The sequence below is a fragment of the Accipiter gentilis genome, chromosome 19 (assembly GCF_929443795.1).
Source record: "Accipiter gentilis chromosome 19, bAccGen1.1, whole genome shotgun sequence".
In the NCBI taxonomy this organism is placed as follows: Eukaryota; Metazoa; Chordata; class Aves; order Accipitriformes; family Accipitridae; genus Astur; species Astur gentilis.
In genome coordinates, this window is record NC_064898.1 from 7995250 (window position 1) to 8014788 (window position 19539).

At 40.4% G+C, this 19539-nt stretch overlaps 1 protein-coding gene across 4 annotated transcripts in view; it reads left to right on the plus strand.

The window, feature by feature from the left end:
* Positions 1-3961: 3961 nt before the first annotated feature.
* The window catches only part of MICU2 (mitochondrial calcium uptake 2), a 149602-nt gene continuing 134024 nt past the window's right edge, over positions 3962-19539 (plus strand). For 3 of the 4 annotated variants that reach the window (XM_049822821.1, XM_049822820.1, XM_049822819.1), the window contains exon 1: positions 4011-4240. In XM_049822821.1, the coding sequence (XP_049678778.1) occupies positions 4046-4240 (195 nt within the window). In that variant the 5' untranslated portion in view covers positions 4011-4045. Of the gene's footprint in view, positions 4241-19539 lie in introns of all 4 variants that reach the window. The other variant, XM_049822818.1, reaches the window with a different exon arrangement.

The window sequence follows — 19539 nt, forward strand, 5'->3', positions numbered from 1 at the left end:
GTTGAAGTAAAATACAAGTAATACTCTTAAGAAGACCAATGTAATTTTGAAGGGGCTAAAGAAGGTCTGGCTTTGTGACACCTTCCATTTCAGTCTTCTGTCTGACTTTGGGCAGAATTTAATCTACGGTGCAGTTCTTCACCTACAAAACCAAGCAGTGCTATTTCCCATCTTTCAATTAGCTTGTCTGTTCAGCTCCTCCAGGAAAGTATCCGAAATATTGTTAGCACAGTGGCTAGCCTACCAAAAATCTTACTTTTGGTTGGAGCTTACTGTCAAATGTACATAGGGTAAATAAGTCAGACCACTCCCGTGCTATTTCTCGTGAAATGGGGTCATGTATATAAAAGATGGCCTGCCAGCCCCTCCCTCAATTCACAAATGGCTGGTCGTTGCCTTCCCCAATCCAGTTATGCGGCATTTGAAGTCCCGAAAGCCAGACGAGCATGATGGGTGGCCCTCAGACTGGATGACTGAATCCATCTCTCAACTCTTATTCTATCTAAAATAGTAAGAAAGGGTTTAGATTGAATGTAGCAGGAGTTAATTTAAGCTGTTACAAGAGTAAATGAATGCTGGCACTAAGCCTAATGCTCTTGAGGGGACTGGAGTTCTAGCAGAGAGAGAATCCCTGTTGGAACTTAGCCTAATGCTCTTAAAAAGACACTGAGATGTGGAAGTGGACCTTCAGGCATGTGGAGCTGTAGGTTTACTTGGTATTTTTAATTTTTGCTTTTGACTTTGTAACAAAACTTGGAAGAAATTAAGTTCCTGCCAGACATGATTTCCTAAGAATCACAGGAGTCACAAGGGTTTTGTTTCATGGTAGTGTGTTTTTGCCTTTTGATGTGACTTCACATTATGTTCATTATGCCTAACAAGAAACGACCGCATGGAAGTATAGTTATGTAACAATTCAATGGAACATTGACTCTTACAGGAAAATTACATTCCTAAACATTTAAGCAAAGATATTAGACCTTTCATTTGCTTTTGCAACTTTTCAGCAATGCAGACATCATTAGTACAAAGTCTGAAGTCAACATGTAGAAAGCACTTGTTAAAAAAAACAGATATGTCAGCTTGCTAAATGTAATGATTTCTGCTTACAAGAGCTAAGGAAGAACAAACTGAGCAGGATGGGAAAGGGAGCCTCTGAACTAACATTTTAGTGCCACAGGGCATAGTAGTTGATGACATTTGTCACTATGTAGCTCAATTTTTCTAATGAAACTCCTGTTATATTTACCAGACTGTCAGTGTCATTTCTACAAATGACAGCTATCTTTGCTTTCTGTCATAAACTACCCTGCAGTGATACTGCAGGAGGTGAAACAGGGCTATGTCTTAATAGCCAAGGGTTTTCTAGCTACTTAGGCATACGTTCTAGCACCCACAAATATACCAGCCTGGTAATGGCAACAGAGGTGTGAGCCATGTTAGCACAGCAGTAGCTTTGCACTCCCAGACACTGCACGCACAGCGTGAATTTACTGCAGGGAGAGAAAGGGTGGCTAAGGACACTTAACTTCCCCATCAGCATTGCGTGCTTGCAGTCATATGAGAATAGTTCTCCATTCACATTGCAGTTGTATCTGTTCCAGTCAGGAATGTCATCTGAGGAAAGACAAATGACCTACTTATTTCGTTCTTACTCAAAGAAAAACTGAAAATGCCTGGCAGGGTGCTGAACTAAACCTGCTTACCTGTGTTGTGGTCTTGTGTTCAACATCAAGGGATCTGGCATTCAGAATTCAAATCTCTCAGCCATCCTTTACAATGTTTCTGGGATGTTGCCAGCATTCATGAAGTGTTTGTTATTGGCTGACACAGAAAGGGAAGTACTCCTAATGTGTTTGTGCAAATATTCTGTGTCAAACTATAAGACTGGGCTGGAAAATATTTTGCCTCTCTAGAGGGAAATACAAACAGGGGACAGGAATTTGCTGCAAGTTTTAAATCTCTACAGAAGAAGTAGGATTTTGCAGTGTGTGTTTGTGTATGACGATAGAGGGATTTTGCTGCTATGTTTTACGGTATCTGGGGATTAGAAAGGATTTTCCTGTATGAGTTACTTTCTAGGTCTCTGGGGATAGGAAAAAGATTTTGCAATGTACATTAGTCTGCGGAGATGGAAACCATTCACCCTGCATGTTGCACTCCTGGGTGATTTTGCAATAAGCAGTCATTTGTGTTTCCCAGAGAAGGTGTTTTTGAAGGGTTTCTATCCTGCTAAGGACTCAGGTGGCACATCCCTGAAGATGTCTCAAACACTTCACAGAATGACACTGAGTGAACACAACAAGCTAATGGAAGACTTCATAAATTCTGAGATGCCATTAGGTAGATGACTGAAATTACCATCTATGAAACTGAATTCATGACTCTGAATTCAGGTCAGGGAAGGAGAGTGAACTAAAATTACTTTAGTGGCACTGATGGGTCATCACTGTTTGTTAGTGGATAGAGGGCAAAAAAGGCACTTCCCTGTTTCAGAACCTGTATCACAGCATTTGTAATGTTGACAACACAGTACTGGCTGTCATATCAGAAAGAACTGAAAGGAACAGTTTGCTAAAATGGACTGATTACGTCCTGAAGGCCTTTAACCAAAGACCAAAGTAATGGGAAATTGCATGCAGCAGTTCTCTCCCCAGTCTTTTCCGACGTTCACATGGAGCCACTAGAACTACTCTGAAAACATGGATACTGGCACTGCCAACCAACAAATGACATTTATCTTCCTCTCCACTTTACTTCATGTGGCCGTATCATTAATTCCCAGATGGCCCAATGTTTGAATGTGATCAACGAACTAATGTTTGAGTGTGATCAACTAACTCAATCTAATCAAGGGCTAGAGACCTTTGTTAAAACTATGGTAGTGGACAAAAAAAGGACTCTGAAGCATTCACAGTGAGTCGTTGTCTTTGACACAAGTGATTACTGCTGGTCAAGTCAATCTGTAATGCTTTTCAGTTATCACCTCTGCCATGTCAGTTTCTGTACACGGTATCTTCTGTCATCTGTATTTCATGAGAAACCCTACTCTGTCCTCAAAAAGGATGTTCTAAACTTATTCATGCTTTTGTTGTTTCTCGTCTGGAACCTACGCAGAGCAACACATCCATAGGTGACACCTCCAACACTCAGAAAACCCTAACCGCACAGCACAGGCGCCAGGCCAGCCCTGCCACAGCGCAGGCTCACCAAGCCTGCCTCGCTCTGTGCGCTGGGCTTCCCGCCGGCCTTCAAACCCAACTCATGACCCACCGCTCTTCAGGTACTCAGCGGTGGCTTGAAGCTTTGTTAGAAGAGTCACATCGGTGCGTAACGTGAAGCTGAGCTCTGTGAGAGACGCGCAGAGGTGGCAAGGGGCACCCTCGGGGCCGGAGGGCCATTACAAGCCACTTGTCGCTCCCTGCGGCCCAGGCGAGGCCTTCGGTGCTCCCTTCCCTCACACAAACAAAACGCCTGACCCTGCCACCGCCTTTCCTCTCCACCAGCGACCCACCGGGCCCTCTCCCCTTCCCGGGGGAGCGCCAGGGGCAGCTACAGCCCCCACAGACCCGGGCCGGCCGCGCAGGGCCTCTGCCCGCCGACCGACACCCTCCATTTCAGCTTGTTTTCAGCGAAACGCTTGAAGCGGGGGCCCTGCCGCCTCCCCTCACCCCTGAGGCGACTACCCGGCCCGGGGTGAAGGTGCCGGCAGCCGGGCGCCTTTCCGAGGCGGGAAGGCGGCCCTGCGGCACCGGTCACTGCTGTGAGACCCTGCGCACCTCTGCCTGCGTTACCTCTCTGCCAGCTCCGTCCCCTCCGGTTTTGCGGGTAGCTTCCCTCCCGCTCGCGGAGCGGGGCCAGCACGATCCCGACGGGACGGAGCCGTCCCCACCCCCGCCCCGCCGGGCGGGCAGCGAGCGGCCCCGCGGCCTCGGGCCCGGGCCCGGGCCCGGCGCTGCGCATGCGCACCGCGGCCTACCGCGGCCGGCGGCGGCGGTGGAGGGGCCGGTTCGATGTCGGCGGCGCCAGGGCGGCTTCCGGGAAGATGGCGGCGTGGAGAGCGGCGCTGGCGGTGGGCGCCCGCGCTCCGGTGAGAGGGCGGCTCGCCGGGCTGCGGCCCCCTCGGAGCCAGCGGCGCCCGCCCAGCTGGAGGGTCGCCGCCGCCGCCCTGGTCGGGGGAGGCTCCCTGGCGGCGTGTTACAGCGGGCGGCCGGGCGTGTTCCCGACGGTCCTGGCTCAGGTAAGGCGACGACGGCGGCGGCGGCGGCAGCAGCAGCAGCAGCAGCAGCATCCCCGTTCCGGCAGACTCGCCTCCCGCCGGCGGGGAGGGGGGGAGCCGGGGCCTGGCGCCGGGGGCGGGCGCGGGGCTGCGTGTCCCGGGGGCGGGCGCGGAGGAGCGGCCTGCGGGCGGGCCGGGGTCCGTGGGGGTCAGACCTCGGCCGCCTCAGCGCCGTCAGGCAGCACCGGGCTGCGGGGGGCCCTCACCGCTTTCAGTTAACCCTGCCGCTCGCCTCGCTGACGGGAACTTCGCCGTTTTCTCCAGGGGAAGAAGGCAGGGTTTGCCTTTAGCACCGAGCGTTCCCCCCCCCCCCCCCCCCCCATTCCCCTCCGCCCCCTTCGGGTGACAGCCCCGGTCAGGCAACCCGAGGGAGCTGTGCGGTTTGCAGAAGCACACGGCCTGTACGGAGCTCCTCGTTTGGCCGGTAACTTTGAGGGCTTGTCTTCCTTCCACGATGCCTCGTCTACACGTCAGGGTGCTGTTAGACAGTCGTGCACCTTTCTTCCCCTTAAAAAAAGAGTATTTCACGAAAATGGTGCTTTTATATCTCATACTTTGTCTGAAACGCATTACGCATAAAAGGATGATTTCCTCTTAGTATGTTCAAAATGTGTGCTATGGATGTTAAAAGCTAGTTTGCCTTGGAGCATCAGTGCGCACTCAGAAGGTTATGTTCAAGGACAGGTAGTCATTATTTACAAAATAAACTTCACAAGTTCCAAAATACAGTTACACTTCCCAGCTTTATTCTTTTCATGGAGGTAGTGAACTTTTTCCCATTCTTCCTTCGGGGAAGAAGTTACTGTCAGTTAGAGTTGGTTAGGTATTTCAAGACTGGAAGACCGAAATGTTTTTTAGGCCAGAGGGTTTAGGTGGGATGGGTGGAAGAGGACAGTATAGGCTTGTGGTACCTTTCCTTTACTTACATCTGGGAAATTCTGGAAGTATTCAACAGTTTGTATGCTTCGATGTCTTGTCTCTTAACAGATACCGAACAGACTGAACAGCAGGCAGATAAAAAGCAACCTTTATTTTTGAGTCAAGAACAAAGAAAGATTATTTTAAATTTATTTTTTTTATAGTACGCTCTTAATCATGGAGACTTTATAAGCTGCATCTTCTTAGGAAACTCCAGTTTTTCAATAAGCGTGTTTCTAAATAGATTAGCTATTAGTCCTGATTCCTTGGACAGCACATGTTCAAACTGTTTTTTCTGTATACAGCTCCTAGTGAGGAAGGCATCCGTTATTCCACTAGAAATCCTACTGGAAACATAACTCCTTGTTGTAAAGAGCCAACAGAATACGATTTTATGTTTAGTTATGTGACATTTTTCAGCAGCATTGTGTTATGTTTAAAAAGTCCTGTCATCAAGACCAGTTTCATATATGTATGGAACTCTTGCATAAGTAGGTGTGTATGTAGGTACATATAAAAAGTGTTAAATGTAGGAAGTAATCACTTTTAAAGGGTGTTGAGTGAAGCAATCTAGTTCTGTTGCTGATGTGTTCATGGAGTAGCTTCCATGTAATGCATGGATAGTCCTACAAGTACATTTTTTAATTCTCAGGGGGAACTCCAAAAGTCTACAGTTTATTTAATTGATTCGGTTTTGGAGGCAGTAAATGGATGGACTCTGCAAATGTTAAGTAGTTTATTCAATTTAAACTTTTCAGTTTTCCAGTAAAACTGCTGTTGGAGATGCTATTGTAGTTACAGGCAAAAGTTCTCCATATGTCTTGTACTCCATGTTGCTGCAATTAATGTGTTGAGCTTCTTAAAACTACCTAAGAACTGGCCATGCAGAGCATAACACTAAGGCCAATAACCTGAAAGTGGAACTGGATTGTTAAAGCTATGAGCAACAGAGTGACAGAGCCAAAGTAGCATACTGCGAATCTTGTAAGCAGTTTAGATGCTACTTATGGCTTCTCATTGCCAGAAACAAGAAATACTCAAAAGCAAAACAGAGTGTTGAAACAAGTATATCACCTTTATTTTATGTTTTGAACCAATCTTTTTTCAGTGCAGAGGTTGTGCAATCCTGTTAAATGGAGATGCTTTTCACATTCTAGCAGTGGATAACTTTACTTTCTATTATTTTCCTTTTCATTATAACTGATCTTAAGCAGCCTTGCTTGAGACTCTGTTGGCAAACAATTCTGAACTGTTTGTTCATGTTGCAGTGTGTTATGTAGTGGAAATGTTTGCAGTGTAATTATGTGGAATATTACAGGTTAAGGCAAATATTTGAAATTAAACAGCATAATTTTCATTATCATTGTGGTAATAAAGGAATATGTAGTGGAAATGTTGATACTTCTGTCTCATCAACAGGGCCTAGCATTTGCTCTTGAGAATGCAGTGAGATTATGCTACAGTGCTTCCCAGTTTTCCTTGGTAATATAGTCTTTACTGTTGAATCATAAGAATGAATTGCTGCAAAATGGGTGGTAATTATTTAAAATACTTAACAAAGTGAAGCTGACAAAGTGACAGTGTATCTCCATACTGTAAAGAGCCAAAAGAATTTGATTTTATGATTAGTTATGTGCTGTTTTTCAGCAGCATTGCATTATGTTTAAAAGTCCTGTCATTAAGACCAATTTCATATGTGTATGGGACTCTGGTATAAGCATAATTTGAGCCACTGAGTGTATTCTCGTTCTTGTCCCAAGCAAGATGTAACAACCATTAATAGCTTTGTTGCAGAATCAAAATCTTCATTGTAAATACTTGCTGTTTGTTTAGTTTAAGTTGTTGAAGTGGAGAACTCTGTTTAGAATTTCCATTAGTCTCAATAAAACTAGTCTCTATCAAACGAGTCAGAAGTTTTTCAGCTGTACCTTGTTCTAGACAACTTCAGAGATACAATTTACGGTTGAAGCTTGCAAACAACACATTGGAGCTAAAGTTCTGCAAATTCAGTATTTATTCCTTTTTTTAATTTTTTAACGGTTTTCATTGTTTTAAAATCAAAGACTGATACCTTTGGTACCTAGTTTCTTAAATCTTTATTTAATTCCAGTCCTCACGTGCTGCTGCAGTGGGTTTAATCCTGCTCATATTGGTCATTGGCACTTCTGACTTCTGCTCAGAGTGAATGAGATTCAGCCTGTCTACAAGTCTTTGCAGAATCAAAGGTCCTGCAGGGTCAGTTAATCTGTTTCCCTTTTGTGAGTTGTATGGATAGTGTCTGTCTTATTTTGTAGTGGCTTATGTTTGGTTACTGTGTTCTAATATAATTGCTGTTTATTCTGGCAATAAATTTTCAGGTTGGCTTTTTTTTTTTAAACTTTTTTTGGCCCAGTTTTTTATCAGCATTTTCACAGCCACTTATCTGTTTAACAGCTTACATTAAGTGGGTAGCATAGTCATAATAAAACTTTCCATTTAATGTAAGATTACCTCAGATGTAATCTTTCATACTGTCTCTTTAGAGCTTCACTAAGTGATTTATGAAGTTATTTTCATTCTCTATCTTCATTTGTTGATCTACTGTTTAGAAACGTACAACTAATATATATTGGAATAATTCTTTAGTGTTGTCCTGGTTTCAGCTGGGATAGAGCTAGCTGTCTTCCTAGTAGCTGGTACAGTGCTATGTTTTGAGTTCAGCATGCGAAGAATGTTGATAACGCTGATGTTTTCAGTTGTTGCTCAGTAGTGTTTAGACTATAGTCAAGGATTTTTCAGCTTCTCATGGCCAGCCAGGGCACAAGAAGTTGGCACAGGACATAACCAGGGCCACTGACCCAAACTGGCCAATGGTGTATTCCATACCATGGGACGTCCCATCTAGTTTAGGAACTGGGAAGGGGGGAGGGGGGGCAGGGAATCGCTGCTCGGGGACTGGCGGGGTGTCGGTCGGCGGGTGGTGAGCTATTGCCCTGTGCATCATTTGTACATTCCAATCCTTTTATTACTACTGTTGTCATTTTATTAGTGTTATCATTATCATTATAGTTTCTTCTTTTCTGCTCTATTAAACCATTCTTATCTCAACCCAGAAGTTTTACCTTTTTTCCCGATTTCCTCCCCCATCCCACTGGATGGGGGAAGTGAGTGAGCGGCGGCGTGGTACTTAGTTGCTGGCTGGAGTTAAACCACGACAAGTGTGAATTGTAAATCTCTACTGCATAAAGATTTTTGTAGCAAAATTAACATAATATTTTTAGAATTTTTTATAGACACCAGGTTTTAGTTCTATCTGCACTTGTTACTTACCAGTGAAGTTACATTGACAATGTCCTAGACCATATAGCCTGTGCTATGGGTCTAGATACAGCCTGTGCTGGGAAAACCTAGGTCAATTTTTTTAAATGAAATGGGCTAGTCAGCTTGTATAAAGGAGGAGGGGAAAGAAAGGGGCCAGGGGAGTAAGATCTTTTGTTCTAACCAGTGTAACTTAGAACAGGGATTTATGTTGAATTTCACTAAAAGTGTTTCTTCTGTTATCCTAACCACAACAGCCAGGTCAAAAATGTACACGCTGCATTACACACGACAGTGATATTATGCTGGCTGTTTTTCTTCTTTAGTAGTAATTCAAGTGACACAATGGTATATGATTTGTAGCCTTGATGGACTTGCAGTATTGTCTACTGTGTCTTTATTATCCCAGAGCTAGCAGTTTGCGATACTGATGTGGCATTATATGGCCTAATGCTGTTAGAATTCTTTGGTTAAAGTGTGCTGTTCATCATGAGTCAGCTTTGCAGTCAGTTAGGTTACCTTTATCAGGGTCAAGAATCAAGTACGTGATTGCCAAAGAGTGTACAAGTGAATTTGGAGTGGCACACATTGTGAGGCTGTAGCACTTTGTGAGAGGCAATGACTCTGGCCTTCCCACTCCAACTAAGTTTGGAACTTGCCAAGGGACTGTAGCATCGATGTAGTACGTGCACAAACTGCAAATGATAGGAAAACTCTGAGAAGCAGCAGGCTACCAGAGACAGCATCTCCTGCCCCTGCTGAGTTTTTTACGGATATGTTTAGTCACTAGCTTCAGAAAGAAGAATATAATTTGATTCACCCTTGAAAAGTTGTCATCCCTGCAGCGTGTCACATTTTGTGCTGAGTCTAAGTCACCGTTTTCCAAATGAAACTAACTGGAGTTGTTACTAGCACATATATGAAGCTATAAATGTGCAAAATGTTGTCTGTTTGCTGAAAAAGATGATTTTGTTTCGGCATTCTTTTTCTAGGGTTGTTGGACTATTAGTTGGTACTTAAATATTTGATACTGCTTACCTGAGATGAAGAGGAAAACACAGCTTACAGCAATTTTTTTGTCTGTTCTTGTTAATACTTTCTGTTACACAATTGTAGTCTAATTGGTTCTCTTACCTTTTCTACTACTGCTTGTGTTGTGTCAGCAATGTGCTACAATTCTTCCAGGTAAGAGACTGGATTCCTGTCCTGGAGGTCTTAAACAGATACATGATCATACTGAAAATACTAAGATAATGCTTATAACAATGGTCAACAAACCATTTGTACCATTTTAAATTTTTTTAGTGTCTGATACATCTGAAATTCTCATTTTATTTAAAATGTGTTTAATGAAACAGTTGTCTTTTGGACTGTATTAAATTTTTTATTTCACTTCAAACTGCATTGAATGTTTCACCGTTTTCCAGTTTTTGCAATGTTAATGATTCTTAAGAGAAGCAAAGATGGCCACACATGATAGTGGTGACTTTGTCACAATGATATGAAAACTGTTATTCCAAGCAGCTGGGAGTAAAATACTTCTAATGATTAAAACTAGAGCTTAGTTTAGTTTTCCAGGGCTACATGTGTAACCACCGCAAAAATTTATTTTGGAACTACTGCCTTACACTGTTTAAAGAAACCAGAATACTGTGAAGGATTCCCCAAACACCAGTTTGTTCAGGGAAGACCCCCTTGGTTCTGCCACTGTGGAGAAGGCAAAACAATATACTGGAGGGCCTCTTCACAAATCCTAGAGCTATGGAGAACTCAGTGCCACAGTTCATAGGATAATCTAGGGAGAGTGCTTAAATTAAATATAACTCTTAAGTTTATCAGGGCTTTAGTAGAAGTCTCTGGACTCCCAGACTTAGAAGCTGATCACAATGGTTTAAAAAGCTCTGAAGCCCTATCTGAGGGCTTTGAGATGTGCACTGTGTCTCCAAAGAGATGAGTGCTGAGATATAGTTGTTTCAGACAAGTTCTGATATATTGTGCATGCTTTTCACTCAGGTAAAATTTCCAACCCAAATCAATAGATGATTTGCAAAATAATGTGTACTATAAGCAAGTTACCTGTTTAGTGTATTTTTACTTGATTGGTAACTTCTGGTATAAACATGTGTAAAATACATAGGCTTCCAAAACAAATGTTGCATGCTTGCCAAAAGCAGCATTTTGTTTAAATAATTTGAAGTAATTTCTTCAAGAGCAGTGGAAGGAAGAAGTGCATAGCTCCAGGATTTTGATGGTTTTTTACACATCCTTTGTATACAGGACCACTTTGTGACTTAAGTTGTGCTTACATTACTTTTAGCTCACCTTTTCTCACTCACTATATTTCTGATTTATTTTTTTTGTAATAGATGATGTTATTTAGGAAGGTAAGCTATGCATAATAACTGCATGTGAAGGATTTGATCTTGGCAGATAAAAAGTATGTATGTGGCATTTGAATTCGGTCACAAAATGGAAAAAAAAAATAGTTTATTTCTTTGTAGGAACCGTTGTTTAATCTGTAAGTTTCATGTAAGTGCTTTAAATTGTGAGACATTGGCAAATTTTGTTAGAATTTTTGAGGGGGTTTCTTTGCAATCTGTTTTAAAAGCCTGGTTCATGCTGAGGGAAGCATGTTGCTATTAAGATGAGGTGTCTTAATAAATATAGAACCCCGGATAAAATTGCATAAGGATTTGTAATGATGTATGGAATCGCCTGGAGGGAGGAATGTGGTTCTAAAATAAAACAGAAAGAATATGTACAGTCTAATCTGAGGAATATAGAGGAAGATTCTTGTGCTTACTCCATCATAAAAAGAAAAAAATTGCCTGCTTTTGTTGGATCAAAAATCCTAGAATATATTTTTGTGTCCTAAGTAATATTTTTAAGTGTTTATCTCTGAGTCTTTATTCTATCAGAAATTAATTGAGAATACAAATGTAACAGCACATATAATAGATTACTAGGATGCTCACAAAGTAAAATTAAGCGTGTACAAAATAAGAGTCTGCAGCATAATGCTTTAACAGGCTTTTGAAACTTAATGCAAATGTTTTTAATCCACATCAAACATGCTACTCGGTGATAGCTTGCAGGCCTCAGAGAAGCCTCATATTTGAATTCAGCTGGTGCAAACCTGACCACATGGTCACATCATTAATGCTTAAAATCTATGTAGTCAAACAAGACCATGTAAAAATCATTAGTTACCGTTTCTGTTGTGGGTCGGAGCATCTTTAAGTAAGGATTATTTTTTTTTAATTGTATTTTTTTAAATCGCTTCCCCGCTATACCTTGTCCCTTCCTCAAAATGTTGTCCTTTGGCTTTTTTGCATCTTACTTTGCTGCTGACTGTTGTTCTCTCTGTGTGACAGAATGTATTCCGCTGTACGGCATGGACCAGGTCGCAGTGCACGGAGACAGGCAGTGGTCCTCTGCACAGCCTTAGATTTCTGTTCTGGTTGTAGCATGGTTGGAAAGGTGTTAGAGGATTCCTTACTGCATCTTCAGGTTGGGTCCTTGAACCATTTGCAAGATGGTGCCTTTAAATCTTCTTCCCACTGAAGAATGTGAAAAACTGGCAGCCTTTGGGAGGAGGCCAGTTTGATTCGTGGTGCTTTGAACCCGTGATGTTTCTTTACAGCAGTGCCCAGTGCTGGAGAGGCTCGTTACTGAGGTGCAGTGAGCTGCAGGCAGTGCTCTCGTCAGCACGTGGTAGCATCCTTCTGCCAACTTTGTGGTTTATTTTCTGCTGTATCTTTACTTCTATATTTACTGTCTTGACAAATGTTACAAAAAAATGTTGTCTTAGATCGTGACAAGGCAGTCAACTTTGTAGGTAAATGCACTAAATACTTACTGGTTTTGAACGGGAAATGAGTAGTCAATTTTTTATTACATGACTGAGATATCAATAGTCTATGGCTACATAAGAGAAAGTTTAACACAGTTCATGCATATGCGTTCTAAGTCCGGTGTATCATGTGAGTATGCTCCTATTAAAGTTTTTTTCTTGGCCATGCATCTAGAAGTAAACTCAAGTACTACAATGTAATTGGTTTGGTTCTGTGTATTTAAATGCCTTAATAACATTGTTGCCTCCTAATTAATCTAGAATGAATGAGTTTCAGTTAGTAGTCCCAAAGCATTATGAAAATAGTATGTGTTTAAAAAAAATGCATTTTAAAACAACATTCCTCCAGTTTTTTAAGCATCAATAAATATGAATCTCCCCTGCAAGAAGAGCTCTTTGGAATAGATTGCCAGCTCAGCCTGCCGTAATCTTTTTTTCTTTTCCTTAAATATACTTCAGTCTTTCTGAAACTGTTCCTCTTGTGCAGCCAACCAGGGTAACCTTAGCTACCTCTTGTTTAATTCTGTATTTCACTGTGTTATGGAAATACTGTATGTATCAGGTATCCACCAAGCAGTCTAAATCAATAACTGAGATATTAAATATATCACAAACATCATTCTCGGCATTAGTAACATAGAGACATTGTCATGTTGTGTGCCTAAAATAGAATGTGGTATAGAGAGTATGGAATCTGTAGGACCATGATGTTATAATTAATTATAGACTTAAATATTACTTATGGATGTGCATTTGTTTCTCAACTTTAAATATATGGTATCCTTTTCAGCTTTTTGAATGCGAGGTATTTATATCCTGAAGTTTTTGGCTTTGAAAATATTTACATTTATGCCCTTCTCTGTGAGCATGGAGATTCTTTGTGCAGGTGTCTTCACTGATACTAAAACAACATGATGTCAAACGTAATCTTAGGGGTCGAGGTTAAAATTTAACTATCTTTCATCTGATCTGTCACCTCTTACTTGAATTCAGTCTTGCTATATGACTTCAGTGATTAAAATCTGACTAACATTCTTTCTAGGCCCTTTGATAATTGTGGACAGATGGAGTGAGTTAAGCTGCATGGTTTTGTTGTGGTTTTAGCTACTGTTTTAATTGCAATGTAATAAAAGGTTAGTGTTTGAGAGTATTTGGCTGTTTATGTTAGTGGACAAACGTAAGCAGATAAGAAAATAGCTTGCCTGAAAATAAAAAAATTACTCTTTTGTATAGAAAGAATTGCACAAAATAATTTTCTGATTTTTAACAAAGTTCCCAGAGGAGAAACTAATATTTATTTACTGGGGATACAGGACTTTTCCTCCAGTAAATACTCTAGATGGTATACAAATAGATATTACAATGTTTATTTGTTATTTTCTTTCTTAGATGGCAACTGTGGTGGTTTTGGTTTTTTAAAAAACTTTGAACATAGTGATAATTATCCTTTTTTTGTAAGAAATTATCTGTTGTGTACAAGCAGTAGCATCTCTTCTGTTGATGCTGTTTTGTACTGTTTTTCACATGTGTTTGCTGGATTAGTGTGAGAGCTCTGTATTATACTTCCTTGCAGACCTTTGTGTGAAGACTGTGGCTGCCTAAATATGGCTATTCCTAACAAGTGGGTCAGCATCTTGGAAACAGCAGGTAGCCAGAAAAAAGAAGAAATAACTGGGAATCTAGTTTAATTTGTGCTGTGGAGAAACTTACATAGTCTTCCCTGGTGATAGCTGTAACAATAGCATTAGGGCTATTCTATCTCCTGATTTTTAGGTCACTAAATTTTGGTACATTGTAATGTTGTCTGATTTTCTTTTTACTATGGTTCTTATTGTAAGGTTAGTTAACTAGGCTTAATTTTGTCTGAATAATATTCCAGAAAGACACTAGCCAAAATAAATATCAAAGGTAAATGACAGATAAAACTGTGTGAAGTGCTCATTCAGAATACATGTCGTCTTACTATTCAGAATACTGTATCTTCTTACTGCTGCTCCTGAAGGTTTTTATTACACAATGAACTGAAAGAGAAGAGAAGGGAGTTTTGTCAGCTTTAAACACTGAACAGGATTTAAGGTAGTGTCCCTTTCACGGTAGGAGAAATTTCAAGAGTAACTGTCTTGCACTGATGGAGTCTATAAAAAGCAGTTATAGCAGATGTAGCTAATAAATATTATCTTATCAGCACTGATACCTTCCCTGCTCCCTCGCCAAATCAGCAAACTCCTTCGTCTGCCTCCAAAAACTGCAAACTAGTATAGATGAAAAATTTACATGAAGGAAATCAATGTATCCAGAAATCTTGTTTTTCTTAATCTTTCTTTTTTTAAAAGTAGGCATTTTCTTTGATAATGCCTATTATTGGAGATATTAACAAGTTATAATGCAATATTAACATAAACCACATTGAACTTCATATAAAGCTATATACGTATTTATAATGTAAATTTATACTTTATAAGTAAGCATATAATTGTATATGTGTGTATAAAATATACTTCAAATACAGACTGTGTGAATGCAATAATAAAAAATAAATATAATACTGTGTTAATAATGAAGCTATGGGATTTATTTTTAAATTTTCTAATCTAAATTGTCAGATATGCCCAGAATTTAAAGGATGGGTTTTGCCTGAAGTTCTATCAAAGGCTCCTTTTGGTGGCCCTGTAAGAGGCAGATGGCTGCGTGCTGACAAGTCAGGCTGGGCTTTGAACGTGACTGTGTGCGCACACTGATATGAAATCTTGCTAAGGAGAAAAGTGGAAAGTTTCATGCTGTTGTGTTGCTCACCATGGTGAAATGGACTTGGTAATAGTATTCTGTTCTCTCACAAAGTTGCCAAAATTAACTTTATTTTTCAGTACAAAAGTCTCAATGGTTACGTATTGACCACATTATTTGACAGTCTGTTTCTCCTTTTCTAAAACTTTGAGAAGTAGAAGACACCAGAGCTTAATGCCATAACTGACAGAAAAATTGGTTTGGGGCTGCAGTACCCCTTCCATACCAGCGCTCTCAATGTTTATTTTGATGCAACTGTGGACTTGTCTGGTAATTTGATGGTTTTTAAGGAAATGCAAAATCAAAATGATACTTGGCATGGAGACTAAGATACTGCTTTTTACCTTTACTTTATAACCTTAAAATGTTTAAATGCAAAGTGACAGTGGTCTCAGTAGTCTGGAATTGACACAAAATGAAAAGTTTTCCCTTGTTCATTTACCTGAGGGAAAGGCATTAGAGTATGGTCCTTACTTAGGAATGCAGTAAAGCTGATTGATAAAACATCTGGCACCCTTCTGTACTGAAAAATACACTTGATGGTCTTAGGCATAAGGGAATACAGTAGTATCACTGCTGTATTTGGGAATAAGTAAAAAATTACAGACTTCTGCTGAAGATGTGAAACAGCAGGAATAAACATTGTAAACTCAAGAAGATGAAAAAAAAAGATATAAAACATGCATCAATTTAAAATCACGGTTTCCCAGAGCAATTTAGATGCTTTTGTCTAATGCAAAGCATTAATATAAAATCTGTACTTTTCAATAGGGAACAAATGAGGAGAATTGGTACTTGATTTAGTTGTTCACATTAGATGGACTTCTGGTTCTTAATGCATAACTGTTCTTCATGAGATCCATCTCCACTTAAGAGTAGCTTTTCTACATTTTGCAGCGAGTTGTGTCCACAATAGAACATCCGGGGGAGTTGTTTGTTTTAAAAAAAAGAAGAAAAAAAAAAAAGAGTTTTGATGCTAACATGAATAGATCAGAGAAAATGTTTTTTTCAGTGCTTCAGACAAGTGCAAGGTCTAGTTTGTCTTCCTGAAATTTTTGTGTCACTAATGTAATTTAGAGGAAGAGGTTGGGGGGGGTGTTAATGGTGCGGTTACAGCAGCTCTTTAGAAATGTGGACATGTTTTAGTAAGTTTGCAGTCAGAGGAACATAGTTTTTCATATTCTGATTCTACAGAAATCCTGTAGTTAGGCCAGCGAGTTTATAAGCATGTGAGAACCAACTGAGTGATGGAAATAGAGCTACTTAAACAATATGCATATTCCATTTGTTTGAGCTCAGTTGGGTGAGCTCTACAATGTACAGATGCTTTTCTTGTGCTGTGACTTATAATTTCCAAAATTATTTTCTTCTAACCCTCCACCAGATTATCTGGCACTGCATGCTGCTATTTTTTCTTTACTTAAGTGACAATTTTTTTAAGCTCTGTAAACTCTTTTCATTTAAGTTCAATGTAGCTAGACCTTCCCATATGGAAGCTTCTCAACAAAATCCTAAAATTTATAATAGCTAAAGATGTTCTATTTTGTGGTATGCAGTTAAAATGTGTATTGTAGTTTGCCATTCAAAGTAAGTCAATTTCTGTATTATATCAGAGCCAGAGTTTGTTTTTATAGCTTGGTGGTTATTGCATGTGTGTGTTACTGCTGCAGTATTTCTCTTTCTGGGAAAAAATAATTGTTCATTTTTTCACATAGGGCTGTGGTTAAGCACTTCTGTAAAGAAACTTGTGCTTGTCGTTCTTGAGCTCTCTCCAGCAACTTTCCTGAAAAGAGTACTAAAGACCTAAAAGTCGTAAGTAACAGCATTTAGGCTGTGACCTATGGGAAGGACTCAACATGGAAAACAGAAACAGTAAAACCTAAAGCAAGTCTTATGTTTCTGGATTTTTTAAAAAAATCTGTTAAAACTTTAAATTTTCAGCTTAGCTGAAGAACCATCATGGACAATAGAGTTCAAAGTGTATAAAATTACTTTTCCTAGAACACAGTGTTTTCTTTTATTCTGAATATGCCTGTTGTATGGAATGTTCCTACTCAATCTCCCAGAAAAACATTGTAGGAAATTGCTGACATACTTTTTTCCCAGCTGCTGTTAAACTTGGAAAACTGACAGTGTCACATTGCCAAATGGTGTTGCATTGTTATTCTTTAATTTTAACATTTATGTTCTCACTTCTCTTCAGTCTCAGAAGTGAAAAATATAAAAAAAAATTATAAAGTTTTAGGTGCACCAGAAATGTTGCATGTGTTAATTGAGCAGACTTTGTATAGCAATAAATACCGGATTCTTTATGTGAGGATTATAAAAAATAATGCATTTTCATCTGTTAATATGCCATCTGTTTAATGAATGTTTGTCGTGGGTACCTCATTTTATAATTTGTGATAAAGTGGTCCCTCAACAGTACTACTTCTTTGAAATGAGAGCAATGTGATCAAGGCGCATTGTCAGAAATCGTGATTCGTAGTCGGATTCCTTGGTGTAAAACTCTTAAAGCAGTACCTGATGTCCCACTGCAGATAGCTTTTTCTATGCACTGTAGACTCATGCTCTGTGGCAGTGGTAGGAGGTACCACTTCCAGTATTGCAGAGTACTCGTACCGACAGCAAACAGGGAGTGATTATCCTGAGAGTCACCACATGGCTGCATCCTTTGGGGCAAGGATTTCTGAGACTCTAGTTGTGGGAGTAATGGGGCATCTAGCTTGCTTCTTTGTCCCCCAGTAGATCTTTGTGGGGGTCTGGGAGTCTTCCCTGCAGGACTCATTCCTCGCGGCAGATGCTGCAGGATGAAGTTGCGCAGAGGGTCCTTCGCGGGTTAAGTCACTCTCCCTCCATCGCTTCCAGGACCAGCAGACTCCACGTGTGGGACTGCTGTGCCCTGCCGCTTGCCAGGAGGAAGCAACTCTTGCTTCTGCTCCCTCCATCGCTGAAGCAGACGGGCTGGGCTCGGCTTTGAATACAGAGGTAGAAGGTGGCGAGTAATGGGAAGTAGACACAGTGGCTCTAGGCCAGGCTGTGTAGGGATTAAACTCTGGATGTGGTGTTAATATGATGGAATCAGACCCTTCCGTATGGTTCAGTAGAGTGTGTGTGATTGTGTGTCACCTCTATAAATTCATGTTATGTACATCTGCTTCTGGCCGTCAGAAATACCCAGTTGATCTGACTAGACCGCTGCAAGTGGATTTAAAAGTTGCTCGCAGTTCTTTGAAGTGTGTTACACTTCATGCGTACAGTGTTCCTCGTCATCTTGGAGGTCCTATCTGGGCTGTTATTTTGCCACTTCAGACTTGGAGATTGTTAAATTTCCCATCACTGCATGCTTGAGGGACGCCCATGTAGCGTCCCCGTGAATGTGTTCGGCAAAGTAAAGTAGATAGAGGCAATATCCTTTATTAGACAGCTGCTGTAACTGGGAAGATTACACAATCTTTTGGTCACAACACCAAGCTGTAGAATGTGTCTTCTCTGTCAGTAAATTCTGAATAGCTGGATAATGTGTTATTGATGATGTTGAGGTAGCCATGAGACAATAGTGATGTGCTTTTGGTTGTGGATAGGGTATTGGCCCTAGAGGGGGTACTTTGCAAAGAGCATGTCCATGGATAGTTTCATAAGAGTTTGAAGCTAACATGCTGACAACACTCATGCCTATACATCAGCTGAATAGTTTTTCATCTTCAGATATTTTGCTGAATGTGAGACACTTCCCCTATAGGCAGTTCATAAAAACAGTAGTTCTGCTTTTGCAGTAAAAAATGTCCTTTATTCAGTTTTGGTCCTGCAATCTTTCTATTTAATATAATACTTCTGTAGTAGGGAAAGCAGGGCAGGAGAAAGTGGATCTGCTATCCTCCAGAGTTTGCTCTACTATATTTTTGGAACTGGCATATGCATAAGCCACTCAGTAAAGCCACTCAGTGTTATTGTAGTTGTCTGAGAAAAATATTATTTTATGCAATAAGTATATACCATAGCATAATTAATTTTCCATTATTCATAAAATAAGTGTCCGTGAAATGTCTGACATTCAAAGAAATTAAATTACTGTTATATATATTTATAAGCAGTTTGCCTACTGCATAACCAACCTGTTAATGGTGAAACAATACTTTGACAACAGACTAAGTTGAACTTCATGGTAGAGTGATGTAGTCGTCATGTGTTCAGAAATCATAAATCAAGCCTTAAAATTGAACTGGCTGAAAATGTAAGGTTTTTATTTAAGATCATGTGGTTTCTTTATTAGATTTGAACCTCCAGGCTTGAAACTTCTGAATTGTAAGGGCTAGAACTTTTTCAGTGAAAGCTGAGATACATTCTCAGTATTATGAACAATAATAAGACTTCAATGATATCAAATGCTTTGCTAGTATTCATGATG